This window comes from Rhea pennata, chromosome 11 (assembly GCF_028389875.1).
Source record: "Rhea pennata isolate bPtePen1 chromosome 11, bPtePen1.pri, whole genome shotgun sequence".
In the NCBI taxonomy this organism is placed as follows: Eukaryota; Metazoa; Chordata; class Aves; order Rheiformes; family Rheidae; genus Rhea; species Rhea pennata.
This window is the reverse complement of record NC_084673.1, coordinates 23,226,423-23,249,104: the sequence shown is the minus strand read 5'-3', so window position 1 is coordinate 23,249,104 and position 22,682 is coordinate 23,226,423. Positions and strand designations below refer to the sequence as shown.

Sequence of the window (22,682 nt, the reverse complement as noted above, 5' to 3'; positions counted from 1 at the left end):
GCTCAGCGTGGCTGCGCCGCAGGGGCCGTTGGCACACGTGCTCAGTTCAACGCCCCTGCCAACCAGAGACCAGCAGCAAACGGCGCCACGTGCCGAAGGTGCAGCCGCGGCGCCTCAGCAAGGACCTGCTCCCCCTGCTCATGGCGGCGAGCGTGCCAGCTTTCCTGGGCAGGCACAGAAGGCCAGGGCTAGGACGGCCACCACAACAACAGTTCTTAAATGAGTGGGAGGAAGCAGCAGGGAGCAGGGCTGTGGCAGCACTGCAGGAAGCACAGGAGGAAGCAGGGCAGCAGGAGGTGGACAGAGACCTGCCAGAACAGCAGCAGCTGGAGGAATCTGCCTCTGTCCACATGATCTGGGTCCGGCCAAGCTTCCAGAGGCTCGTGCCACGGAGACACCTGCGCGACAGCGAGGCCACAGATGGTGACAGAGAGGCAGATGGTAACCTGCAGAGCGCGCCTCTCCCCCAGGCAGTGGCCGCAGGAGCCGAGGCAGAAGATCCACCCTTGGCCAGAGGCTCTCAGCAAGAGGGGACCAGCATGCTCCTCCTCATGTCAGGCTCCTCAGAAGGAGGACCAGCAGCTTCGCCCTCGCATGGAGGCTGTCCACACCAGGTGAGCAAGGAGCAGGTGGCTGGCACTGACCATCAAAGGGACTCAGGGCCATTTGCAGCATCCCCACACTGTGTACTATTTTCCCCTGTTGACACCTCATTAGGGGATGGCACTCACCTGTGGGATTTTGCTCTCCCCCTGCATGTTCCCTCTGAGCACAAAGACGAGGCAAATTCCTCCTCCTCCAGAGACTCCCCAGAGGGTGACCCAGGTACGTACGTGAGTCGAGAGCTGTTCTGGGGGCAGAAGACCCAGCCCGGCCCTGCAAGGGGCACTGAGGTCGGCAGCACTAAGCCATGACCTCTCGGGAAAGCCCTTGGTGGGGGGGGCAGCAGGTGCTCGCCCTGTGCTCGCGCAGCCCCTCACCCACAGCTCTCCTTCCCCCCACAGCCACCGCCGCCCTCCCACACCCACCGGCTCCCAGGCCCTCGCTCCTCCAGACGCTGCTTCGGGCTCTGCGCAGAGCCTTCACCTGCAGCTGTCTCACGGGGCAGCGAGAGCCACGGGGCCGGGAGGCGAGTGCCGGGCCACTCCGCTGACATCGCGGCTGGTCCTGTGGATATGGAGCATAAAGAGGGAGAGCAACGCAGACGCTCGCCACCGCGCCGGACGAGTTCCCCTCACCCCGCAGCGTGTGCCGCTTCCTGCTCTGCTCACGGCACAGAAGGAGGACCTGTCGGCCGAGACGGGCAGCCAGAGCCACGCTCTGTCCTGGAGGCGACGCAAACGCTGCCCCAGAGCATTGCTGCCATTCGGGAGACCCCATAATGCTGCCAGACACAGGGGTCTTCAAGGACAAAGTCCTACACACCTGCAACCCCCACGCTTGTCAGGCTACAGCCACTTCCTCCTTGCAATAAAGCTTGGGAGCTTGTTACTTGGTGTCAGTGACCTCTTCAGCGCCAGATGAATGCAGGCAATGCCCCTGAAGCCAGGCAGAGCTGGTGAGAAGCCCCTTTGCTGAGCGACAGAAACACAGAGCCGGGGGGGGGGGGGGGGGGACGACGACACACTTCTGGCCAGCTCTGCTCCGCGCTCCTGCTGCCAGGTCAGTTTTCCCTGGGCCTGGCGCCATCAAGGTGCGACTGTCCACAAGCCCTTATCACTCTGGGGCTGTGTTCCAGCGTTGCACCGTCCTTGTGCTGTGTAGTTTCTTCCCGCCTCTGATGGTAATTTCCACTGATGTAACTTGTGCTACTGCATCCTATCCTGTCCCCTGGAAGCCCTACCAGGGGTCTAGCTTCATCCTCTCTCCATCCTGCTCTTTGCCACTTGCAGGCAGCAGTAACATCCCCTGCAATTTCTTCTCCAAATTCCTAGCATGGCTCTTCCTACCACCTGTGCTCCAGCGCCCAGCTATATTGGAGGAGCCTCTGCTGGGCTCACTCCAGTATGTCCGTATCTGTCAGAGACAGCAGAGTGGTCTTTCCCATGCTGAGCCTAGGGGTGGAACCTAAGTAAATGATCTGGACAGTTTTGCATCCACCTCCTTGTCACCTATCCAGACCATCTCTCACCTCTTTGGGCTCTAAAGTGAAGGAGAATCCAGGAAACTGCAGGCCTGTCAGCCTCAGCTCAATCCTGGGGAAGGTTATGGAGCGAGAAAACCTGGCTACTGCTTCCAGGCACGTGAAGGACAGGAAGGTTTTGGGGCCTAATCAGCATGGATTCACCAAGGGGAAATCATGCTTAACCAATCTGATACCCTTCTACAATGAGATGAGTGGCTTGGTGGAAGAGGGGAGAGCAGTACATGCTGTTTATCTTGACTTTAGGAAGGCTGTTGACACAGTGTCCGATAACCTCCTCATAGCCAGCTGATGAAGTGCAGGCTAGGTAAGTGGTCAGTGAGGTGAATGAAAAACTAGCCGGACTGCTCTTCTCAGAGGGATGTGATAAACAACACACCCCGCTGGGGGCTAGCCTGTAATAGTCTCCCTCAGTGGTTGATACTTGGGCTAAAACTGTTTAACACCTTCATTAATGATCTGGATGATGGCACTTAATGTACTTCAGCAAGTTCGCTGATGACAGCACTGGCACCAGAGGGTTGTGCTGTTAGTCAGAGGGATTTCAACAGGCTGGAGAAACTAGTAGACAGGAACCTCATAAAGTTAAACAAAGGGAAGTGCAGAGTCCTGCACTTAAGGAGAAATAACCCCAGGCACCAGTACAGACCAGAGGCCAACAAGCTCAATAGTAGCTTGGTAGAGAAGGACTGGAGATACTGCTGGACAGGAAGCTTCCAAATGCAAGAAAGTTTTTGTTCTGAGGGTGATTGAACACTGGAACAGGTTGCCCAGAGATTTAGTGGAGACTCCATCCTTGGAGATATTCAGAACTCAACTGAACACAGTTCTGGGCAACCTGCTCTTGGTGACTCTGCTTAAGCAGGGGATTGGATCAGATGATCCCCAGGGGTCCCCTCCAACCACAACTCTTCTGTGATAAGGAGACTGCTCTGGAAAGCTTGCAAAAGATGAGATGTGAAACATCCACCACTTTCCTCTCACCCCCACAGCCCAGCTCGGTGATCAGAGAAGGCTTCAGGATCTGCCTGGTATCACTTGCTCTCAGTAAATCCCTGCTGGTTCTTTCCAAGCCTGTTCTTGGCCACCATTTCTCTGGAGACAGCTTCCAGGAGGATTTGCTCCATCACCTTCTCAGGAAGTGATGTCAGACTGAGCAGTATCTAGTTCCTCCATCTTCCTTCTTGCCCTTCTGGAAGATGTCTGTGACATTTGTCTCTCCCCAGTCCTGAAAAACCTCCTTGGATCATCAGGACCTTTCAGAGATCACACTTAAGCGACCTTGCAGTGACATTAGCCAGCTCCCCATGCATCTTCACCTGCATCCCACCTGATCTCATCCCACCTGCAACCTCCAGTTGCAATGCTTCTCACCTTGATCTTCCTTTACCAGGGCCAATGCCTCACTGCCTGCAGGCCTGAGGAAGAACATCTTGGAGATCACAGTCCTAGTCCCCTTCAGGGCCAAATTCTGCTTTCAGGCATCCAGGCCTGCAAGTCTGCACTCCACCTTGCTCCTCACTTCTCACAGGATTCCTCCCAGCACTTCTGGATTTCCATCTCTCCAGGTAAGCTGCAAGCTAAGAAATCCCCCAGCAAAGCTCAGGATCAGTCTAGTTCAATGTTCTTGACAGCCCACAGTAAGAAGGACTCCCCCTATCCCCAGCAACAATGGACAAAAATGCATCAAGTGCTTTGTCCCTTTGGGCTCACAATATGTGACACTCCCCTTTGTTCCCCTCTTCTGCTGCCTGCCATATGAGGTCTAAGACCCTTCCATAGCTTTAGCCCCTTGGTTCTGCCCACAGGCAGAGGCAGCAATGCAGCAGCAGGGCAAATAGGGTTTCTGCCACCACCTGAGCAGGGTGGGTTACACCTCCTGGTATTTTTTCCCCACTGGGGCCCAGGACTCATACAGAAGCAGACAGTCATTCCCAAATAAATCTTTTTTTTCTGGAAGGCACAGACTTTCTGCAGAAAATCATAGCACTGCCAACATGTCTTTCCAGGCAGCATCCATGTTTGGGACTGTAACTGATGGATCACAAGCCTCCAGAACTCAACAGGAGGGAAAGGGTCTGTCCCTGGAGGCCAGCAGCATAGTCAGCTCTCAGACCTAGACTGAACAAGACTCAGTGCAGAGGAAGGACAACAGCTACAAACTTCAGTTTGGTAAACAGTTTAATTGACAAACTGAAAGATCTGCTGCTCTGCCTAAGCTGGAGTTACCCACTGCTCTGTTTGGCTGCCAGTCTCTTGTCTCTCTCTTCCGCAATGGTCAGGCGTATCCCCTTTCCACGGGGCAGGGAGATCCATGGCTTGTTGCCCTGAAGCAAGGAAGAAGATAACACGTCACACCAAGAAATGCTGAGAAGAACCAGCCTGACCTCCTAGGGAGAAAAGGGAGCAAAATTCTGATCCTCCTGGAGCCTGGCCAGAAATAGCCACATCATTTGTCCAACAGAAGCCTACTGAGGAGCTGCCATGTAAACACCTACTGTTGCTTTATTTACATCTCTGAGGAAGACAATTTAGCTAAAACCGAAATAGCCCTTTCAGAGCCTGAACAAGAGAGGCCACAAAGGGAAACTACAGAAAAAGTCTTAGGAAAAGGTTTCTCAGGGCTCTCGGTCCAAGTCATTGCCAAGACTGTACCTGAAAGGCACACTTCCAAACTTTAATATGCTCTAAAAACCCACGTAGCTTTTTCTTGAAAATATTACTACCTCTTCTAAATTTACAGCAACTTCCCCTTCCCAGATCCAGCAGCCTGTAGAAGATAGAACCACAGAGCAACAGAGCCAGGACTGATGCCACAACTGGAGCTTCACTCCACAGGCATCAAGGGTGAAAAGGCATTTGCCTGCAGAAGACAGGAACAACTCCCATCTTCAGCCAGCAGCCCCCCAACAAGAGGAGGGGACCAATCCTCCTTTTGTTTGTGCACACTTACTTTGCCAATAACAAAGATGTTTGAGAGCCTGGTGGCAAAGCTATTGCCATTGGCGTCCTTCACATGAACCACATCAAATGAGCCAGGATGTCTCTCTCTGTTGGTGATCACACCAATACGGCCCAAGTTGGCACCACCAGTCACCATGCACAGGTTACCTAAGGCATAGAAAAGGCTGGTGAGACAGGAGTTTGCACAAGGTGCCGAGATGAACCACTTCCACGTGGGTCCTTCAGGAGCGTGGCCGCAGAAGAACAGTGTGGGGAGAGCAGCACCGCAAGAATACGTGGGCCCAACTTTTAATGTCTGCATCCTGTAGGAACTTTGGCACACCCCAAAGAAGCCCCAAGGCTTATAAAAAAAACCATTCCTATCACTTGGTCACTTGCATCAGCACCAAGGAAAGGCCTTTTTTACTACTGGGCAAGTAGCTTGACAGATCATCATTCCAACAGGAATCCAAAGTGCAGTTATAGCTGGAGACGCCTCACAAAAACAAAGCCATTCAGAAGGCTGCCACCATCCCCATCTCCGTTTCAAAGAGAAGATGCCCAGGAGCTGTAGTTAACATCTACACTGCTCTCCCACCAGTAACACCTCTGGAAAACAGAGTATCTTACAGACAGAGATGAGACCTACCTGTGTCAAACTTGATGAAGTCTGTGATTTTGCCTGTCTCCAGGTCAATCTGGATAGTATCATTCACCTTGATGAGGGGGTCTGGATAGCGGATGGTGCGAGCATCATGAGTGACCAGATGAGGGATTCCTTTGGTGCCCACAAAGATCTTCCTCACCTTGCACAACTTGTACTGCAAACAAAAGCCAACTGCACTCAGCTGAGGCAGAGCGCTGTACCACAGCCCAGGGCATTCTTGCACACATGCCCCTTCTTCAAAGGGCCCACCAGTCACTGCAGGCCTCAGTCCCCAAGCAAAACATTCAGACAGATTTGAGGATTTGGGAATCCCAGAGAAGACCAGTAGCAACTCACAGCTGTGTTTTGGGAACAGCTTTCCATAGGTACCCAGGAACTCGTACCAGTACCAGCACACAATCTGATATTGCAAACAAATGCTAAACCTTCTGATGCCTCCTGCTCAGGTCTCTCTTCAGATCCTGGATATATTTTCCTACAAAAGCATACGCAAAAGTAGAGTTTCCTCATTTTGCCTTGAAAGCCCTGCTGGTCACGCAGGGGAGGCAGAGGCTGCCTTTCCAGAGGGTCTACAAGAATCTGTACCCCTTCTCAAAGGCAGTCTGCTTTCCCTGCAGCCTTTAACCTGAACTTCTTCATATCCACACTAGAACTCATGCTGCAACACTGATCAGTAGCCAGAGAAAAGAAAGAGAAAAGAACAAATCGCAGGGCCACAAACACATGCCAGAGCCACCTCCAGCACAGCCAGAGAGAGCACAGCAACCCATCAGACAGCTCATTCCTCAGCATCACTGTGTGTCTGCACAGCCTTCCATCTGGGTCACACGAACCAGAAAGGCTTAGAAACAGCAATACACCTGGGCTGAGGTACAAAGAAGTCACTTGTAGACGCAAAGGGCTAGCAGGCAGTTTTGTAAATACCTTCCTGTGTCTGTTCTAGAAGAGTTCAAGAACAGTTCTCCATACCAAAGCCAGTCCAGAAGTTCACAAGCAAGCTTTGAAAAACACTGCCAAACCAAAGCCCTCACAACTAATACTGCTTCAACCTGTTCAACTTGAGGCCCTTTCTGCCGCTGAATGACCATAAAGGGGACAAAGTCTGTGTGTGCACACAGCCCCTCAGAGCTTCAACCAGAAAGCTAACTGCACAACACTTGTTGTTACTGCTTGATCAACAAGACTCCAGGCATCAAGCAACTGCCTCTGGAAACCAGCTCCAGTCTGGGGACAAGCTTGTTTCCAGAATTACCTTATTTCTGTCTCTGAGCAGCTGATGCCTATGGAGCCTTTTATGCTGGATACTCCACTTCCAGCTGCTCACAAGCAGGAGCTTTGCTTCTGTTGTATCAAAGTGGTCCTAGGATTCAAATGCTTTTGTCCAATGCAAGATCTAATCCTTTGCTTGCAAGGATACTAAAGCAGCAACATACGCGAAGGTGTGATAAAGAAAGGCCCCCACTGTGCAGCTGGAGGCAGAGCCAGGACAGCACTTCCACTATCACCAGACCCTCCCGGGGCTCACAAGGCAAAGCTTCAGTTATGAGGGTCTGGCTTTTGCACCATGGGCACTGCAGCAGCAACAAGATTTGTACAGCTGCTGATCAGTTAGCTTGTGCTGCTCTACATTAAGGTTTGTTAAACCACAGTAAAGCCCATCAACCTAAAAAGGGCTTACTGAAAGCTACCTGTAGAGAGACTCCAACCCATACCACAGCAGTCACTCAAAAACCAAACACCCCTACACAGAAAGCTGTAAGCTGCCCTCACATCACCTACAGACCTCCTCCCCTTGAAGACTCCATACCCTCACCGAGAAAAGAGATGTATTCAATCTCCTAAAAGATGTCAGACTGAGCTCTCAGGAAGAAAGAAAACAGATCCTATTCAGGAGATACCAGACATAAGACACTGCCCCAGCAAAACCCAGCTTGGTCCATGCTTACACCAAGATCAAGCCCCTCACCTTGGCCTCTTCAGCTGTGATGCGGTGAACAGCAAAACGGCCCTTGGTATCATACACCAAGCGGAAATGCTCGCCTGTCTTCTCAATGCTGATGACATCTGATTTCAGAGACAGAAATAAGTTAACACTTAAGTATTCATACATACACTTGATATTCATAGCAGAACGCAATTATAACTGAAATTTTAACTGCTTATGCACTTGCTTCTCAGCTGAGCTTAGAAAGCATCTTTCCTCCACATCTTGCCAGCCTCGCAAAATATTCCCCACAGTGTACAAGAACAGCCCTCTGAGATACCTGTAGTTTACCAACCTACTACAGTAAAGGAAAAACACAGCAATAAACAGGTCAAGAGAGAGAAGCTAACAGCCAAGTTACCTGTCATGCCACAAGAATCTGGAGCAGTAGCTTCATGCAATTTGTTTAAAAAGTTCTAAAACTAGGATGTATTTGTAGAAGCACTCTCCCCACTGGTGATCCAGTCAGAGAACTGGAAGTAAAACCGTTAATAGTCTCCTAAGGAGAGGTTGTGGCAGTCACACAACAGAGAATACATCAGTACTTCTTTTGCAGAGCAGATGCCTTCCACATGTCTCTGTGGGAAGAGCTTCTAAATATGAAAACAAATAAAAATGCTGAGTTGGGGACAAAAACTCAGCATTGTTTCCTCCACAGGTCGCAATCCCTTCAGGAGTGTAGCTGCTCCAGCATGGATCTTCCACAACTGCTCACCAAATTTAGTATCTGCCCCAACCCTCCTCACTAACCCATAAAGCCAGCAGGATAGGTGATGTCTGTGCGAACTTTGCCATCTATCTTGATGAACCTCTGCATGCAGATCTTCTTGACTTCATCTCCTGTCAAGGCATACTTCAGTCTGTTCCTTAGGAAGATGATGAGCGGGAGGCACTCCCTCAGCTTGTGAGGGCCTGTGGACGGACGGGGTGCCTGAAAACAAAAAAATCTTATTCTGGTTGCTCAAATACACCAGCAGCTATCAACTGTTGCTTTTCAAGGAAACAGAAACACTCCAACACCTCTCAGGACATCAGATGACTGCTACAGAGAGCTCAGGCCTTGCTACATGACTGCTTTACTCCTTATGAGAAAGGGGAAACAAAAAAGCTACTCACAGAGTATCTGATGGCAAATAACCTCTTCCCCATTTCACCGCCAAACTACCTCAGTTCACTACCACCACCCTAAATGCACATTCGAGCAAACACATGGGATCCCTCAGGCAAAGCAGGGCCCACCCATCCTTTGGGGCTGTAAAGTCGTGCAGGACAAAGCAGTGCAGAGCTACAAGACAACTGAGCAGAACTTCAGAAAGACAAATACCATCCGCCCTTCCCAGCGAATGCTTCAGATGGGGCTTCTCTCCGCTCACCTAGCAAGAAGCTCCTCTGCAGAAACCCACACGGAAAAGCAACAGGAAAGGAAAAACAAGCAGCACGGGGAGCGGGGGATGCAGCAGGGCTCAGCAGCGCGCACCCCCCCGCTCCCTCCTCAGGCCGCCGGGGGCTGCCTTCGAGTCCGCCTCAGCGTGGCGGCTGCCCGCCCGCTCCCAGCGGCGCTGCTCCACCGCAGCCCCCCGGCGCCCCCCGCACTTACGAAAACGCCCGTCAGCTTGTCCAGCATCCAGTGCTTCGGCGCCGCCACGCGCTTCAGGTGCTTCTTGGGGCCGCGGGCCTAGAGGAGGGCACACGTTACGGACCGCAGCGGCCCCGGCCCCCCGCCCCGGCCCCCGCCCCCCCCCGCCAGCGGGCTCCTGCCCTCCCGCTGCCTGCCGCGAGGCGCAGCCGCGGCGCCCGGCGGATGGCGGCGGATGGCGGCGCGGGAGCGGCGGCGCGGCGCCCTCACCATGGCTGCGCTCCCTCGGCGAAAGGGCCGCCGCTTCCGGCGCGCCGCGGATATCCGCGCGCGCCACGACGGCGGCCGCCCGGGGCCAAGCGCGGGCGGGCGGGCGGCGCCCCCTGCCGGCCGGCGGCCTGCAGCGCCGCCCGCAGCGCCGCTCCCCCCCCCGCCCCGGCAGCGCCGGGCCCCGCGGCAGCGCCCTGGCCCTGCCGCGGCGCAGCTCCAGCACCAAACACATGAGAACCTCCTCGACCACGACGGCAGGGCCGCGGGTGCCAACCGAGGGTGCCGGAGTCCCCGGGGCCAGGGGCTGAGCCCCGAAGGCCCAGGCGGGCCGCGAGCCGGGCTCGGCTGGGGGCCCCGCCGTGGCGTGGTGCTGCCCCCAGCTCGGGGCAGTTCCCAGGGCCGGACGGCCGGGCAGGGAGCCTGTCCCACCTGGGACGTGCCACAGACCGGTGCCTGTGACCACACCAACAGCTGCAGCTGGGAGCCCGCATCCACCACTCCCCCCACCCCTGGGTGGACAAGGGGGACGTGGGGACACGGTCGGGCAGGGCAAGGGGCTCTCCACGTCCACAGCGTGCAGACTTGATCCCTCCTGCCGCTCCGTGGCTGGGGGGCAGCCCCCATCCTCCACCTCGCTTTCAACCTCTGTGGTGCCTGTCATTTGGGAATGGGGTATCGGGGGGGTCAGACATCACCCCGATGGAGGTGCCAAAGGACTTGGAGACTTTGGCTTATCCTAAAGCCCTTCAGCCGTCTCACCAGTCTCAGCCTGGTGAGCCCGGTAGCCGCATGGGGCTCGCTCAGCAGGATGCTGCCCTGAGGGCTCACGCTGAGCGGCGTGGTCTCATCTGCGCCAGAACTGTCGGAGCCACGGCACTGTGCAGGACCTCTGCCCTCCCCGCTGCTGCCCGCCGTTAGACAGGGAGGCTTCCTCGCCTGCAGCATCGGCATCTGTCCGGGTGTTTCAGCTACAGCCACAGGATGGAGCTGAGATCCCGTTGGCCTCACTTGACTCCTCAAACCCGACTCAAACCTCACTCAGGGCCTGAGCATCAGCTCTGGGAAGCAGGTTGCAAAGCCAGCGGTCCCCCACAGCCCATCGGATCTCCCTGGGGAGGCCAGCATCCCCCTGCTCAGTGCAATGGGGCTCTTGGTACAGGCAGCAGCACTGTAGTGGTACCCTCGTTCCCAGGAAGAGAACTAAGCAGAGCAGCTCCTCTGTGGAGCAGGTTGGAGCCAGGCACCCTGTGACAGGAGGCTGCAGCCCCAGAGCGTGATGTTCCTGGCTGCAAGACCTTGGTGGGGCCCCACAGCATCTTCCTCATGCAGGGATGCAGCAGGACAAGATGGGGAAGCTGCCTCCTCCTTGCAGGCAGTGCAGGGTGGCGGGATGGGTACAGCAAGCATGGGTACAGTTTGGGAACTTTCCCAAACTAGCCACAGCCTGGCCCGTAAGAGCCCAGGGTGGGAAACAGGTGGGAAGAAGGCACAGGCTGTGCCTGCCAGCTCTCCTCCCACTCCTTGCTTGCTCCCAAAGGCCTGCCACCCCCCAGAACCTCCCTGGCAGGGAGGAGGATGGGGCTCCAGCACACACACACCCCCCTTGCAGAGAACAGGACAGGGACCTGCCACCCCCCAACACCCGGTGCTGAGCACAGCAGGGAGAGAGCACTGCCAGGCAGGACAAGTCCTTTAGGATTTTATTAAACAGCTGCTTGAGACCTCCACCAGTCTGGCCACAGCAAACCAGCCCCTCCACTGCTCAAACCATCATCCAGCCCTGAGGGCAGCCCCTTCCCAAGCTCCTCTTGCACCAGTCTGACTCTGTGCATGCACAGGGCTCCCTTCCTGCCTCTGGCCCCATCCCTTGTCCCTGCCCGCAGGCAGGGCAGCCCCAGCAGCTGGGCACATTAGCACACCCAGTACATCTCAGCAGCACAAAGCTGCCTGCAGGGACCCGGCCACTGCAGGGGTTGGGCGGCCAGCAAGCTGAGCACTCCCATGGCAACCAGCCCTGGCGTTCCCAGTCCAGGCGCCTCCCGACCTCAGTAGCCAGCTGGGAAGTCCGCAGTGAAGTCAAACTCATTCTGCCCGAGCCACAGCTCTGGCAGCTCGTTGGCCCTGTCGAGGCCCAGCTCCACCACCAAAGACATAAGAACTTCCTCGTCCACAGGGTCTGAGTCAATGATGCCAGGGCCGTGGGTGCCAGCTGAGGGTGCCAGAGCCCCCGGACCCAGGGGCTGAGCCCCGAAGCCCCAGGCGGGCCGCGAGCTGGGCTCAGCTGGGGGCCCTGGCCCCGCCATGGTGTGGTACTGGCTGTTGAGTTTCTGGAGGTGCATGCTGGCCAGGAGATGGGGGCCCGTCTGCAGGGTGAAGGAGGACGCCTTCACAGGTGCCGGGGCGGCCGAGGCTGGCACCGCCGCCACGCCAGCCAAGCGCGGCCCGCCGCTGGCCTTGCTGCCGTTCATGCCCACGCCGGGGTAATGCAGGATGGTCACAACCTTGTGGTCCTTCATAGCCAGCAGGGAGCTCATCTCCGGGGCCTGCGGGGGACACGGCAGGGCTCAGCGGGGCCCGGCAGCCTGCACAGCCCATGCGGGGCGCCAGCAGCCCCCCGTGCCCCGCTGCCGCGGCCGCGCTTACCTGGGCAGCGGCGGGGCCGCTCCGCTCTGCTCCTCTGCCGCCGCCGCTGCCGCCGCCGCCGCTGCCGCCCGGCTTTATAGCGGCCGCGGCGCGGCGGGGCCGCGGGGAAACGCGAAGCGGAGCGGGGCCGACGGACGGGACGGCACGGGACGGCGCGGGGAGGGCTGCCACGGACGGGACGGGACAGGACGGCCCCTGGGGCGGCGCCGGCAGCGCCTGTCTCCTCCGGCCCCCGAGCGGCCCCCGGCCGGGCTGAGGCCCTCCTTGTCCTCCTTGCCCTGCCTTAGCATCCCCACATGTCCCCGCCATCCAGACTGCGATACCCTTTGTCCCCTGCCTGCCTCGCAGCCCCCCTGTACCCTTAGTCCAGCCTGGGTCCCTCCTTGAGCCCTCTACCCATCTGGGAACCCCAGTGTTTCCTCCCTGCCCTGGGCTGAGCCCCCCCCCCCAATGCTCTCCCCATGCAGGCTGGGGGCAGAAGGGGGAGGGGGAAGTTGGTACCAGGGCTGGGGAGGGTGACATGGGCCTTGACCAGCCAGCTGGAGGGGGGACATCGGACTGGGGAGGTCAGTGGAGAGAACTGGGGTACCCACTCCCCAGTGGGTCTCACTCTGCGCTTCTCTCACTTCGCACCAAGCTGAGCCTGAACGCCCCTCAGCACCCAGGGACCTGGACACAAATAGCAGATGAGTCGCCTTCTCCAGCTGCCTCCAGGCAGGTGACCCTGTCATATTTGGGTACCGTATCTCTACACATGGCTCCATCCAGCCCTCTGAGTGCAGCTCTCTCTGCGATCCCTCACCTAATGCTATTTAAAGTCCTATCTGTTTGATGCTAGGGGGTTTCCTCTTTGTTTGTTTTTCCAGTTTTTGGTACATTTAAGTCTTGGCCCTTTTTTTTTCCAAGGAGGAGCTGGGAAAGGGGAGGCTGGACCAGAGCAAAAAGCACATGGGGCTTCCTGCAGGAGTGTGTGGGCTGCCTGGGACTGTGGGGCATGAGCATCTCATCCCTATGGCCAGTTTGCAGCACTGATACCCAGCTGTGCGCTGGTACAGGGATGGCAAGAGGAAACTGAGAGTGTGGTCTGGCTGGGGATGGGGAGCAGGATTTTCCCATGGAAAATGGCTATGGAGATAGCAAGATAGTGGCCAGGTTCAGCTCTGCTCCTGCTGTCCCTAACATGTACTTCCCATCTGGCTCTGGCCAGTGGACATGGGCATTCCTGGCTGCGGACTACACTGCTCCTGCCATGCTCTGAATCATAGAATCATAGAATCAGTAAGGTTGGAAGGGACCTCTGGAGATCATCTAGTCCAACCTCCCCACTCAGCAGGGTCACCTAGAGCATCTTAGACAGGGTTGCATCCAGGCGGGCCTTGAAGATCTCCAGAGAAGGAGACTCCACAACCTCTCTGGGCAACCTGTGCCAGTGCTCTGTCACTCTCACAGGGAAGAAATTCCTCCTCATGTTCAGGCAGAACTTCCCGTGGTTCAGTTTCTGCCCATTGCCTCTTGCCCTGTCACATGGGACAACTGAAAAGAGTTTGTCCCCATCCCCTTGACACCCTCCCTTCAGTTGCTTGTACACATTGATAAGATCCCCCCTCAGTCTTCTCTTCCCCAGGCTGAAGAGGCCCAGCTCTCGCAGCTGTTCCTCATAGGGCAGATGCTCCAGCCCTCTGATCACCTTCGTAGCCGTGCGCTGGACTTTCCCCAGTAGCTTCATGTCTCTCTTGTACTGGGGAGCCCGGAACTGGACACAGTACTCAAGATGAGGCCTCCCCAGGGCTGAGTAGAGGGGCAGGATCACCTCCCTCCACCTGCTGGCAATGCTCTTCCCAATGCACCCCAGGAGACCACTGGCATTCCTGGCCACAAGGGCACATTGCTGGCTTATGGTCAACTTGTCATCCACCAGCACTCCCAGGTCCTTCTCTGCAGAGCTGCTTTCCAGCAGGTCAGCCCCCAGTTTGTACTGGTGCCTAGGGTTATTTTTCCCTAGGTGCAGGACTCTGCACTTGCCCTGGTTGAACCTCGTGAGGTTCCTCTCCTTCCAGCTCTCCAGCCTGTCCAGGTCTCTCTGAATGGCAGCACAGCCCTCAGGTGTGTCAGCCACTCCTCCCAGCTTGGTATCATCTGCAAACTTGTGGAGGAGGCACTCTGTCCCCTCATCCAGGTTACTGATAAAGAAGCTGAACAGGATGGGACCCAATATTGAGCCCTGGGAGACTCCACTAGCCACAGGCCTCCAACTAGACTCTGTGCCACTGATCACAACCCTCTGGATGTGGCTCAGGGCATCCTTGGGAAAGGGGAATGCGTTTCTGCAGTCTTTCAGGACCAACCTGCCCGCTTCCCAGAAGCTGAGCACATACTGCAGCAGGCTGGCTGCTCCCACCAAGAGCTCACCTCCACCAGTCTCTTTCCTGGGGTTGGAGGTCCCAAAGCAGCTCCCACAGCTCTCAGAGTTATTTTGTGCAAGACCGCAGAGCAGAGCACACAGGGTTCAGAGACGAGTGCAGGAGGGGTGGCAGGACACCTTACCTGCTCTTTCATGTGCCACTTTCTTCTTGTCTAAATGACTCATGGGACTGACAGACAGCTGACAGCTCTGGGTGTGGAGATGCTTTGGCCAGGTGAGCTGCGCTGATGGCTATCTGAGCCTCCTGCCACCGACCTGTGCACATGATCCCATGTCCTGAGTGCCCAGTCTCCCCTTCAGCACTACTGCAGGCAGGGAAAGCTAGGCCTGGCTGAGCTTCTGAGTTTGGGGGCGGAGAGCAGAGGGAGAGGCAGCTCACCCTCCCTGAGTTGTCCTCCTGGATTGCCAGTGGACTCCGGCAGATAGCACAGTTGCTTCCCTTGGTTTGTCTGTGGGAAGGTTTTGGGCAAGACCTGCAGGGTCGGTGTGGGTCAGAGCCTCCCCTACCTGAAATCACAGGTGCCAAACACCACCATGCCTAGTGCCAGGCTGAAAAGCAGGAGGTGTCAGAGCAGCTGTGATCTCTGAGCATGGGGCAGAGGAGGGACAGCCCACGGAGCTCCTTCACCCACCCCCTGCTGTGCCACAACTGCAGACCTGCAAGGCTGGTGCCTAAGCTTGGGCCCTATTTGTCCCACCCAGGAAGGAACGGGGTGTGATGAGCTCTGTGATGAGAGCGCAGGACACAGCCAGAGTCTCTCCACCCTGCAGCCCCGCAGAAATCCAGCCACCCCGGGCGGTCACATCTAGGCCTTGCCAGGGCCTGTCTCCCAGCAAGAAGACCTCGGCGTGGCCCAGCCCTCCATCACTGCACTGATGTGCCTACACGGTCCTATGCACAGGGGCTTCCTGCAGCTACTGCCAGGCTCTGAGTAAAATCTGCCAAACCACAAGGGGGAAAATGGCCAAGCAAGGGCCCCGCTTTAAGCCAGATCCAATTTTTCTCTGTTAAAGGACCAAAGCTCCCAGAGGAGTGATGGGCCACCTCCAGCACCGAGAAGCCAGCTCGGCCCCAGAGTCAGCATCTTGCAGGGAGGCAGAAAGAGGCCGAGGGTCACCAGTCAGTCTGCAGGGACACATGCAGCTGAACTCCATCTATGCTGGATTTCCTGTTGTTTGCCTCAGAAACGAAAAACAAGAGATCAAAACAAAGCCAGGCCAGGCTGGGAGTCCCCTCGTCTTGCTATTTATTCCAGTACAATCTAATTAAAGCAACAGGAAATTTGCTTTCCCACATCAGCTAGACATCTTTAAAAAGAAAGGATACAAATAAAAGCCCTGCGGACCAGGTGAACGAGGGGACAAGGCCAGCAGAGGCTATAGTTCCTGGCCTGCCCCATTGGCAGGGTGCCGGGCCAGGTACCAGGAGGAATCTGCCCCAGTGCCAGCCTACTTGCCCCCTGCATGGAGGCTCTGAGTAACAGCCATCAAGGGGGGACCGGGGCATCCAGAGGGTCAAATGCTTCCCCTAAGCCTCTGTCACATGTGAGATCTCCCAGGACACCAACTGCCAAGCTGCTCTGCATCTCTTTCCCTGACACCCTAGACAACATCCTTCAGGCCTGGCCCCTCTGCATAGGATTTTGGGAGCCCACCTGTCACCATGAATGGTGGTCTGTGCTGCCTTACACTGGTGGAGCTGGAAGGGACAGTCACAAATCCAAAGGCAGCTCTCCCGATTTGAGGGTCTGCAGCCAGGGGTACCTTGCTGGGCTCATCACAGCAACCTCAGCCATGGGGGTGTGGAGTGTTGCCATCACCCCAAGATGAGCCTGGTTCCCAAGTGGCTTCAGCACTGGGGGCTTATATGCAACCAGGGGCTGCTGCAAGGACAGATGTTACTGGGGGACCCCTACTCCAGCTCTTGGTGATCACAAAGTAACTGTCCAGTGGAGAAGGGGAAGCAGGAGCAAGCTTTTATCTAATACCCCATAGGTACAGCTCCACGAGAGGCCTGCAACTGGTGTGAGGCTATGAGACAAGCTGGACCAGGCTGGGGGAGGAGGGGAGCTAGATCCTGGCCTTAATGGGCTGTGGGGAAGGACACAGTAGAAAGGGCTCCCCTCTTTGGGTTGACCTCGCATCTTCTCATTTCCGGAGAGACTGTGGGACCTTGACAGAATGCCCCATGGTAGGTGCTGTACAAGAGAGCACTGGCTCCCCAGAGACAGGGTGGACACGAGAAGAAAAGAAAGGGTAGCGGTATTTCAAGTACTTTATTTATAAAAACGCCCAACTGTATAAAACCCAATGGCTGTGATTTTCTGCAGGTAACAGGCACAGCCAGTGTCCTGGGTCCTGGCTGGCCTTCAGCACCTCTGCCTGGGTGGGCGTCTCAGAGGCTGCACATGAAGGCCATGGTCCTGCCAGGAAGGCAACATGGTAAAAGCTGGTGCTGGTGCCCAGTTGTGGAGGGGTTTGCAGCCCCTCTCTTAAAAACCATTAAAATCAGCCGAGAGAATAAACTCTGTGTTGTTAAAAAAGGAAAGAGAAGGGAGCAAGTGAGGCTCTGTTGGCACGGGAAGGCTGGAGCCACAAGGCCCACGTGCTCCTGCCCAGGGAGGGCCATGGTGTCCGTGATGCTCGACAACTTTTCTTTTTTAAAGAGAAACAAATCAATCAACCAACAAATCGAAAGGAATTTCTGTCGAACTTCCCCTGCAGCCACACTCTCCACCAGCCTGCTCACATAAACACGCTGTCTTCGACAAGGGAAACACTCCTGTAGACGCTTGACCTTTCCTTTGCTGCTAAACGACATGCTTCAGATTCCCTGCAGGCAAAAGAAGGCAGAAAAGATGTTTCCACTGAGACTAACTTTAACCATGATGGGTTAGCTCAACCTGGGCAGGTGAAGTTTTCGCTGGCTATACAGGCCTCTGCAGTGGGTTTTCTCTCCTAGCAACTCCCCCTCTCCCTCCTTGTGCGTACCCCAGGAGGGTGCGTATTCCTGCAGTGCTGAACGCTGCTACCTCTGCGAGGGGGACTCTGCCTCCTCCCTCTCCGCCAGCAGGCCTGAGAAATTGGGAAGCAATACAGGAAACCCGACCTCCACACAGACCCGGCTGGCCAGCCAACATCTTGTTCCCTTCACAGAGGCTTTCACCCTCTTTCAAATTATATTTGGGGATCTGCCAAAGGGAGACTCTGCCACTATTTCCATTAAGAGTTTTTCCTGTAGACTAGTTACTGGATTGGAAGTTTTTGGTCAGTAGCGGATGGGAACACTCATTTCCTGCTGCCCTGTCCACCTCCCCTGGGACAGATATGCTGCCAGCACTGTACAAACTAGATCCAACTCTTCCAGCTTAGAAATGATGCTGCAGCATGACATGGAGGATAAGTGAGTTATGCCCATGCATATCCTATCAATCCTCCCTGGGAATATCACCCCACTGTGAAGGATAGGGAAAGACCTTCAACTTGGAGGCACCCAAGGGACGGATCCGAGCCTTGCAACCAAAAAGCCAAACAGTGGCAGATCGCATCAACTCTAAATCACTAAGGTTGGTGCTGGAAGGCATGGATCTGAGGGGACACACAGAGCTGGCAGTGCTCAGACACCCTGCCCAGAACTGCACAGAGATGCTCTCAATGAGAGCAGCACATCTCTCTCTCCTCCCAGGAGAGCACCTTTGCACACAAGAGCAAGTTGAGCCCAAAGGTCTAACCCTTCTCTCCAAGGTTTCTGATGTTCTGCAGACCATCTGGACAGCTCTGCCCTTCCTCCTCTGCCGGACACAACAGAGCTGCCTATCAGCAGGGCAGACGTGTCCTCCCTGGGTCTGGCCTGTGGTTGAGAACAAAAGTTCCTGGGTACCCAGAGCCATGGCATCTCCCAATCCACCTCTTCTTACTCTAACACTGACACATCACAACATGCACCTAGAATGAAAAATCGCTGCAAAGCCCTGTGTTCCTGCCTCTGGCTCCTCCTGTGCAGGTTGATGGGACAGACAGAGACAGACAGGCAGAGACAGACAGGAACAGGCACCACACAAAGCTGCAAGGCTCAGACAGCTACCAGTCCTGGGCTCCAGAAGCTTTCAGGCTCACTGCTGCCAGCAGGGCTCGAGGACAGTCCCAACTCCTGACAACATCTAGGAAAAATTTTTTTTTTTTTTTTTTTTTTTTTTTTTTTTTTTTTTGTCTTTTAAGCCTTGTTTCCTCCAGCACACCTGATGCAGAGAATCCTGCTGAGGGGTGGACAGTGTCTCCCCTCTAGGAAGCACCAGGCCGCATGACTGCTGCAGTCCACAGCCTGCTAGTACTGCCTGGCTCACATTTAACAGTGACTTTCACGTAGCATGAGATACCCCTGTCCCCTCTTCTCACCCGGAGAGTGGCAGAGACAGCAGGGAGAGCAAAGCTGAGGAGAGCAAAGCATCTCTGGCTCTGCCCCAAGGGACAACACAAAGACACCAGTGCAGTGCGAGCTGGCCCCAGGGACATTATACATGTTTCTGCCAACTGCAGCCCAGGGCTTCTCTTTAAGCTCGAAACAAGAAAGAGTAGCTAGGACTTTGAAGGACCCGGGCAAAGCATCTGGCAGTCGACACTCAGTTACCTTCAACTATGTAATAGCTAAGCTCGCTAAAGAGAGCCTGCAGGCTTGGGCTGGCAGTCCCTGTCTCCCCCCTGACTGCCTCACAATTAACAATTTCCCTTTAGACATGCTGTTTCACATCCCAAGCAGATCATAAAGCCTTTTACTGCAGGCCATGGGACTGAATGCACCGCACTCATATTAACTGCTCTGCACAGCAGGTGGGGTGGTGACTGCTGGAGCAGCTTGGGATGGAAAGCCCAGCGCAGCCAAGCAGGCAGCAAAGTGATGCTGAGAATTAACAGCAGTGCAGTGCAGCTGCGCAGTGGCAAGGCCATTTTTGCAGGCAAGGGAGCTGAGGAAGAGAGCTTGGGGACAGAGGAGAGCTGTCTTGCCTGCCTCGACAGCAGCCCAGGCACCTGCTGACTGAAACACAACCAGCAGCATGGTAGGGCAACAGCATCCTCTAGAGCCTCTTCCCAGTGGCTGCGCAGTGAGGAAAGGGGTTTCTCTGTTCTCCTCACTGTGAGGAGCAAAATGCAAAATGTGCCACAACTGTGCCACAGTTGTACATTTTGCTTTCATCAGGTGGCACGACAGAGAGAATCCCCAATTCTACCACCCACAGCCTCCTGCTCTGTTTTACCCTTGTGCAACACCAGCTGGGAAGCCTTTCAGTCTTGACCAACAGCCCCAGATTATCCAAGAGATCTGGCTTTGCTAGGAAGGCTTCCTGCAGCCCAGCCACCACGGAGGAAAACACGGCAAGGCCTGGGGCACATGGTGCCTAAGAAGCAGGACTAGTCAAACACCAATGAGGGCCTCTCTTGGCCAACCTCTTGCGTGGACCAAGACTCAGCATCTCAGACCCCATCCCAAGCAGACAAACAGTTTGGCTCTGCTAAGCTTCCTTTGCCTCACTGTTGATTTCACTAGCTGATTTATATTCATTAAATAATTCAAACAAAAGCTATAATGAAAAGAGAGAGTAAAGAAAAACAAGCAAGGACTGGGGAGTGGGATACTTTGGTCTCTGTTACATCCCCATGTTTCCCCAGCTTAATGGTTTGGGGGCTAGGCCTCTGCTCCCACTTACTGTGTGCTTTTGGCAGTGTCAAGGAACTGTTTTATTTTCTATTCTTTGGGGAGCCTGTCAAGCTTGTCAAGCATTTTGGATCACTGCTGCTTGGCCCGGCATGTGTTTCAGCCAGCCAGCCTCTGAGCACCACGACCACGCTGGGCCAACCAGCAGGCATACAGCTCATTCCTGCACGGGGGCTGCAGGCTTTCAAAAGACTGGGCAGAAACTTCTTTTCCAGAGAGGACTCCTCTGAGGTCAGGCTGAATGGGAGTTGTGCAGAGGCCAAAGGCATGTCAAACCTCTTCAGGTTTTCTTGATCTCTGTTGACAGGAGAGGGTGTTAAAGATTGGGTGCCAGCCATGGCTGTCCACATCTAGCACAGGGTTGACACTTGTGGGGGAAGATCCCCGATACACACAACCAGCTCTGACCTGCTTTGCTGCAGTCCTCTGACTGTGTTTTGACCTGTGACACCAATGTTGACTATGAAAACAACAGTCTGTGAAGTGCCGGGTCTGCAGCCAGCCCTTTGAGCCATTCTGAAACACACAGCTCGCCCATAGACAAAAAGAACAGGGCGCGAGGGGAAAGTCCTCCTGAAAAGGATTTCAAAAGAACCAGGAACAGGGATCAGATCAGGCTAAAATCCCTGTGATTTTAGCATTGATGAGAGAGAAGGCAGCCTTTAGTCATGGGAGCCTTAAGCCACAGGGGACCTCCACAGACCCTCACACAGTCAGATGATGATGAGGCAGGAGAAGCCCTCACCAATAGGACAGACAGGATGGGGCCCAGAACACACTTGCTCCAGCTAAGGACACACTTGGCTCCTTAAAAAGGTGCAAGCAGGGAATACAGATGTCTGCCTCTCCTACAAATCCACAACCACTAAATCCATTTCCTTCTACAAACACCGAATCCTCCTTCAAAACACATATCCCATCAAATCAAGCACGTGCAGTGGCCGTGCTGCTGCAGCATTTTCAGAAATGCACTTGGTTCCCAGGGGAACCATCTGTGAGCTGTATTGGAAACGTTCACTGAGGATACAGAGAGGTACCATCCAGCACAGCGTACCCCCAAGGGCCCTGCTTCCCTTCCCTTCCCTGTTTCCAATGATCAGAGGCCCTGGTCCTCTTCTCAGATCTGATGCTGAAGAAGGGCCATTCAGGAGGGAGGGCATGATCTCCAAGAATCTTGGTTCTGGGCAGTTATATTCTTCATGTCTTCATGAGCCTCTACACCTTCCTGCTTCTGAGGCAGTCTGATAAGCAGCTTTTCTGAGACCAGAAGGGAGGGCTCCAGACCTGCAGTTCCCTTAACAGCCCACAGGCCAAGTGGTAGGGAACAGGATTTATAAACAAGCATCTCATGCTCCAAGTAGCAGTTTGGCAGATGACAGTAAGAAGGGAGGACTAATCTTTTGTGACAATACTAGGAGGAAGCAAAAATTATCATTTATAGGGAACAAAAGGATTGGGGGAACTGTAAATAACGGAGTGCAGTTTCTCCGTGCAGAGCAGCTGTGATCATGGGGTGGACTGGACAGGCCCAAAGAAACATTTTGGCAGATCCACATCAAAGTCACCTCCCTCCAAAGGATGAGTGCAAACCAGTCCTGAAGATCTGAGATTCTTCCCTAGGCAGTAGTGCCTCACAGAGGACAGTGCACAGCTGGCTGAACATGAACCAGGTGAGGTTGGTAGTGTTCCTTGTTTACAAGCCCACTTCAGCAAGCATGGAATCTAACACTCTGCCTTTTATTTTTCTGTCTGTAAGACACAAGACGACATGGCTGCTTTTTGACTTGCTTTGATCTAATTAAGAGCACCACTGCTCTCTGTGCATCAAAGGACGGGAACTTTGCTCTAGGGCAAAGCACTGCCTTGGAGAAAAGACCTGTGCTACAGCTGACAGTATGTGTCAGTGATGTTTTTGCTCTGCAGGGTTCACTGTGATGTGGACAGAAGTACTGTGTAACTGAGAAGCTCCAGTTGAACTTGGATGTAGGAGGAGCATGTGAGCTTATGGCATTAACATGCAGAATTTGGACTTTCTGATGAAAACAAGCGATGATTTAAACCAGGGAGGTAGAGGAAGGTAAAGCGTTCTATGTCAGGCTTGCAAAAGGTGAGGAACACGCACGTGGTTACTGCAGCTTAGTTGACAAATGAATACCACCAAGCCGTGGTAACGTTATTATCTGCAACTGGGAAGTGCATCTGGAAGGCAAAACTAGACTGGGGAACAGAGAAGAGGTTCTCTCAGAAAGCTAGACAGGGTGCAGCAGAGGAGCTAAATATGCTGAACTCTCTTCTCTCCTGAACTCAGACAGCTGTGGTACTAG

At 54.8% G+C, this 22,682-nt stretch overlaps 3 protein-coding genes across 4 annotated transcripts in view; all 3 read right to left on the bottom strand.

Moving 5' to 3' along the window:
* Positions 1 to 4,306: 4,306 nt before the first annotated feature.
* On the bottom strand, positions 4,307 to 9,643 carry RPS4X (ribosomal protein S4 X-linked). Its single transcript, XM_062584696.1, has 7 exons — positions 9,584 to 9,643; positions 9,335 to 9,412; positions 8,488 to 8,668; positions 7,720 to 7,817; positions 5,736 to 5,907; positions 5,097 to 5,254; positions 4,307 to 4,470 (listed from the first exon to the last, which is right to left on the bottom strand). Exons 1-7 carry the CDS (start codon positions 9,584 to 9,586, stop codon positions 4,369 to 4,371), a joined length of 792 nt encoding a protein of 263 aa, XP_062440680.1. The 5' UTR covers positions 9,587 to 9,643; the 3' UTR covers positions 4,307 to 4,368.
* Positions 9,644 to 11,266: 1,623 nt separating this feature from the next.
* Positions 11,267 to 12,535, bottom strand: CITED1 (Cbp/p300 interacting transactivator with Glu/Asp rich carboxy-terminal domain 1). The gene is made up of 2 exons (XM_062585061.1): positions 12,227 to 12,535; positions 11,267 to 12,126 (listed from the first exon to the last, which is right to left on the bottom strand). Exons 1-2 carry the CDS (start codon positions 12,533 to 12,535, stop codon positions 11,629 to 11,631), a joined length of 807 nt encoding a protein of 268 aa, XP_062441045.1. The 3' UTR covers positions 11,267 to 11,628.
* Positions 12,536 to 16,909: 4,374 nt separating this feature from the next.
* HDAC8 (histone deacetylase 8) overlaps positions 16,910 to 22,682 on the bottom strand; it is a 52,617-nt gene continuing 46,844 nt past the window's right edge. For both annotated transcript variants that reach the window (XM_062584958.1, XM_062584959.1), the window contains one exon: positions 16,910 to 17,481. In XM_062584958.1, the coding sequence (XP_062440942.1) occupies positions 17,473 to 17,481 (9 nt within the window). In that variant the 3' untranslated portion in view covers positions 16,910 to 17,472. The remainder of the gene's footprint in view (positions 17,482 to 22,682) is intronic.

Bases quoted from the DNA above. Each gene is read 5' to 3' on its own strand.
- RPS4X (XM_062584696.1), bottom strand. The intron at 8,669-9,334 runs GTAAGTGCGGGG...TTTTGTTTTCAG, and splicing joins ACAAGCTGACGGGCGTTTTC to GCACCCCGTCCGTCCACAGG. The intron at 5,255-5,735 runs GTAGGTCTCATC...TCTATGCCTTAG, and splicing joins CTTCATCAAGTTTGACACAG to GTAACCTGTGCATGGTGACT.
- CITED1 (XM_062585061.1), bottom strand. From the start codon at position 12,535: ATGGCGGGGACATGTGGGGATGCTAAGGCAGGGCAAGGAGGACAAGGA. The intron at 12,127-12,226 runs GTAAGCGCGGCC...TGTCCCCCGCAG, and splicing joins GCGGCCCCGCCGCTGCCCAG to GCCCCGGAGATGAGCTCCCT.